The 5,022-nt window shown below is 40.0% G+C and overlaps 1 protein-coding gene across 1 annotated transcript; it reads right to left on the bottom strand.

The window, feature by feature from the left end:
- Positions 1-2,843: 2,843 nt before the first annotated feature.
- Positions 2,844-3,416, bottom strand: LOC109935900 (potassium channel regulatory protein-like). The gene has a single exon (XM_020534528.2). It carries the CDS (start codon positions 3,414-3,416, stop codon positions 2,844-2,846), a length of 573 nt encoding a protein of 190 aa, XP_020390117.2.
- Between the last annotated feature and the right edge of the window lie 1,606 nt (positions 3,417-5,022).

The following is a 5,022-nucleotide window of genomic DNA, read 5'->3' as shown; positions in this document are numbered from 1 at the left end:
CTCTCTGCTCCTATGATGCTGCTTGGCCTGCTGTGTTCATCCAGCCCTGCACCTTGTTGTCTCGGATTCTCCAGCATCTGCAGTTCCTACTATCTCTAGTGCAGAAAGGAATTGAGGGATATAGATTCACAAGTCAATAAAATTAGCAATGAAGGTTAATGAAACCTTAATAAATATAAATGAACACTCAGTTAATTTTTGAAAGAAGAGAATTCAAAAAGCAGATTGGTTACATTAAACATGCATGTAACCTGTATATATAACTTGCTACATCATACTTGAGAACTATGCACAGCTCTAAATTCCATATTACAAATGAAATGTAGAGCCACTGAAGAAGGTGTAATAACCATTTACAGGGGGGATAAAAAACAAAAAAATCCAACAAGCTCTCTTTCTCAAGAAAAGCTGTCTCAGTGGTGACCTAGTAGATGTCCCTAAGTGTATGAAGGAATTTCCACTTGTAGGGGAGTCCAAATTTAGGTGGGCATAAGTTATAAGAAATCTAATAAGGAATTCAGAAGAAACTTTGATTCAGAGTGTAGCATGTGAAACTCATGTTAAATATCATTGGTTCACTTAAGGGAAAGTTATGTTAATAGATGAAAGCAATGGATGGTAATGTTGAAGATGTAAAGGGGAGAACGATGTGAAGCACAAGCAACTCAGGAAACATCAGCAAGACAGACCACCAAAAAATAAAGCCAGAGGGATCCAATACACCCTGATTCTACAGACTCCCCAAGGTACACAAACCGGGGTCCCCCTCAAACCCATTCTCTCACTGCCAGGTACACCAACATATAGACTTGCCAAAAAACTACAACAGAAATTGAAATACTTAATGGACAACACTATCCACTCCATTCACTCATCCCAAGAATTCCTCAACATCATCAAGGACACCAGGATAGAAGAGGATGAGATGATGATATCCTTCGACGTAACAGCATTATTTACATCCATAAACACTGACCTAGCCAAAGAAGCAATTGCCACACTGCTGGACAAATCAAGCAAGCAGGCAACCCAGACACCAACAACATCAATAAGGACACCACCATGAAACTATTAGATCTGTGCCTCACAACCCACTTCACCTTCAACGATAACATAAACAAATCAACAGAACACCAATGGGATCCCCGATATCAGGACTGATTGCAGAAGCAGTAATCCAAAGGTTAGAACCGACAGCGCTCCCACTATACAACCGAAACTTTGGGTCTGATATGTAGATGACACCTTTGTTATTATTAAACACACAAAACTAGAAGAAACCCACCAACACAAACAATGGCCTTACTGGGATTCGCAAAAGAAGAAGAGAACAACAACTGACTACCCTTCCTGGACATAATGGTAGAACGCGAAAACAATGGGGAACTCCAGACTAGCATTTATAGAAAGACTACGCATACGGCTAGATACTCAATTACACTAGCAACCACTCCAACGCCCACAAACAGAGCTGCATCTGGACACTATTTAAATGAGCCACAACATATTGCAGCAACCCGGAACTACACAAAGCAGAACAGGAACACTTGTACGTAGTCTTCAAAAGAAATGGATACTCAAAAAACACAATCCGCCATTACCTCTAAGACAGACCACAACAGGAGGACACAACACAACCAGACTCAGTAATCACTCTACCCTACATCAGGGACATTTCAGAGATGACCACAAGACTACTCAGACCCCTAGGTATCACAGTACCCTACAGACTGACAACCACCCTCCGACAGCTACTGACGGACGTAAAGAATCCCATACCCAAAACCAGCAAAACTGGTGTAATATACAAAATACCATGTAAGGACTGTGAGAAACACTACATAGGCCAAACCAGAAGAAAATTGACAATACGGATACACGAACGTGAACTAGCCACCAAGAGACATGACCGATTCTCACTTGTCTCACTAGTCTCACTACACACGGACGAGGGACATGGGACAACACATCCATAATCGCACAAGCCAAACAGAGACATGCCAGGGAATTCCTGGAGGCCTGGTATTCCATCCGGAACTCCATCAACAAACACATTGAATTAGACGCTGTGTACAAACCACTGAAAAACAGAACCAGAAGTAATACCAACCACCCCAACGAACCGAGGCATATAAATAACAAGTGGGACAGAACACCAACGCTTCACCAGAGGCGCACTGACAATGTTACCTAGCAGGGTGATGAAACATTTGCAACCAAACCCACCAGATCAGCAAGCATGTCTACAACCTCATTATTTCAGTGTTGTAAATAAAATGTAAAATTCTACATAATATATACTGGACTCTGAATCAAGAAACCTAAGTAATATTCCAGACACCTGTGTTCGAATTCTGCCATGGCAAATGGCGGAATTTGAATTCAATAAAAACCTGGAATTAGGAGTCTAATGATGATCATGAATCTATTGTTGGTTTTCAGAGAAACCCATCCAGTTCACTAATGCCTTTTAGGGAAGGAAACTGCCATCCTTACCTCCTCTAGTCTACATGACCTCAGAACCACAGCAATGTGGCTGACTCTTAACTGCCCTATGGGCAATTAAGAATGGGCGATAAATGCTAGCTTGGCCAGCGATGCCCTCATTCCATGAACAAATTTAAAAAGAAAACTGAATGTGCAGATAGCAATAAAACACAAATGAATCACTTTTGCAGAAATTTCACAAATTAACAAGGCGTTCAGTAATTCAAAGTGAAATGTAACCTTGGAAACCATATGCAAAAAGTCTTGTATATTATTGATATATTGTTTTCTTAAAAATTAAATTCATGTTTCTTGACTTATAACTCATAGATGAATAATTATTTGGAGTTTAGTACTTACATGTTAACTTGCTGTCCTTTCCCATAAGGGTTAGATCCACACTGGAAAACCAGATCATGAAATGAAAGCTTCTGGGCAGCGGTAGGATTCTTTTTCTCAACAGAAACCCATGGCTTGGAGCTTGTTCTCTCTACGTGCATCGTTATCTGACTGGAAAGTGCGTAAACTGTTTCCACAGACGATCCGAAGATTCTGAAAAAGGCTCCTGACCCCTTCTGAATGTAACGTATCTCGAGAACCTCTGATTTGTTTTTCTTCTGTAATGACTCCAATATGCACGACACTGGATCCAGTTCATAGAACTCAAATTCCTTTTGAAGTGAGTCATAGTCACAGAAGTCGCTGGGCAGCAGTAATTCAGATGTCCTGAGGAAGTCTAAAATGTATCCAAATAAAGATCCATCCCTATCTATGAAGTATTCCCTGGCCCCTGTCTGTTGTATGGTGGGCTCTGATCCTACGAGAATCCTGCTCAGCTTGGAGCTGGGAACCTTGGCAAGAGTATCCGGAAGTGTCTCAAAAATCATTCCTCCAACATTTAACTTTAAAGGCTGTTGTACCTCATCCATTGAACATGCAGAGGATCAGGCAAAGTCAGAAGTTCAAACAGTGAGCAAAATTGATTCCTTTTTTGCCAGGCAACTAAATGTAATGAGACCCTTGATTAATCAGGAATAGGAAAATTAAAATAAGTGCTTACAGATCAAAGAATTTTGTTTTCTTCCCATCAAAGAATTTTGTTTTCTTCAGTGTTGTTTCCATTTGGTTGCCAAGTAGAAGAACACAGAAACAGACACACCCCTGATAAACCAGTTTTGCTCGTGGAGACACAAGATCTTTGAATGTAAGTCCCAACAATGGTTTGCGATCATAATGTTCTGTGCGGATTTCTGGCACTGCTGTTTGCAAGTGTCTTGTTCAATATCTGTTTGTGGGACAAGCAGAGAGCAAATGATACGTCCGCTGTTAAAACGATTAACTGTCGTCAATACTGGAAGTGTCTGCTCATATCAATTGGAAGGTGAACACCTTTGTGATGCTGTGGCCATATCCAGATACTGAGGATCAGAGAAAGAGATGTGATGAAGGGTCTAGGCCCGAAACGTCAGCCTTTCTGCTCCTATGATGCTGCTTGGCCTGCTGTGTTCATCCAGCCCTGCACCTTGTTGTCTCAGAGAAAAGGATGTGCCTGGTTGGCTGTAAAACTTGCACAACATTGATTTTTCTATTAGGGTAATGACACTGCTTATACCAGGAATGGGACAAGTAGAATTAAGCATTTGGGTATGCTGTTCGGACTCTAAATAATGCAAAACCCAGTTATCTCCTGTCAGGAAGTGTATACGATTTGTTATTCTGCTTCACTTTGTTCAAGCTGACCGATTTTATTTAAATCGATATCTATCCCTTAATAATCAACAGATGGCCTTTCCAAATAAGGGCTGAACTTTTTGCTGTAAACAACTCTAATTATTTTTGAGGTTTTATTTCTAAAGAAAAATCAGGGCTAATTTGTGATAAGAACAATTCGATTTGAATGAAGACATTTAAAAAGAAACATGGAAGTTCTCTTACTGAATATCTTAATTGTGTATTAATTTTTATAAATTCTCAAATCTACCGCTATTTGTTAAATTTTAAAATTCCCTACCAGCTCGTGCTAACCTGGCTCATTATTAAATCAAAGGTGGTAGATCACATGTTAAAATAACATTGGACTGAAGAAAAAGAATCACAATGGCTTTTTAAAGTGAAATATTTAGAATAATCCTTCCATTATGAACAGAATCTGGCCTGAAGACCTAAATACACAACCTCTCTCTGCCATTTCTTGAAAATAACAGATTTAAAGCAGCAACACTTGTAAAATAAATTTAAAAATTAACCAAATACTTTCTGTGTACTATAGAATCAGCTGCATCTGAGTAATGACTTGTGCTCTAGTTGACTTCTCTATCATGAGCCTTGATACCATAATACATATGTCTGACTGCCTGTTATTGGGTTGTGGATGAACCAGAGCTAAATCTCAGAATCTTGCTGTTATTTCACCCATGGAGTTGCCCCATGTTGCATACATTACCTCCTGTAGCCTTGCACCCAACTTGTGTTCCACAGAATTCTGCCCTTGACCTCCTTTTCATTCCACTGCCATCACACCTCTCACACAGATGC

Source organism: Rhincodon typus, chromosome 13 (assembly GCF_021869965.1).
Source record: "Rhincodon typus isolate 14 chromosome 13, sRhiTyp1.1, whole genome shotgun sequence".
In the NCBI taxonomy this organism is placed as follows: Eukaryota; Metazoa; Chordata; class Chondrichthyes; order Orectolobiformes; family Rhincodontidae; genus Rhincodon; species Rhincodon typus.
The sequence above is the reverse complement of the archived record's forward strand: the minus strand, read 5'-3'. Positions and strand labels throughout refer to the sequence as shown.

Coding starts and splice junctions, on each gene's coding strand:
- LOC109935900 (XM_020534528.2), bottom strand. CDS start 3,416: ATGGATGAGGTACAACAGCCTTTAAAGTTAAATGTTGGAGGAATGATT.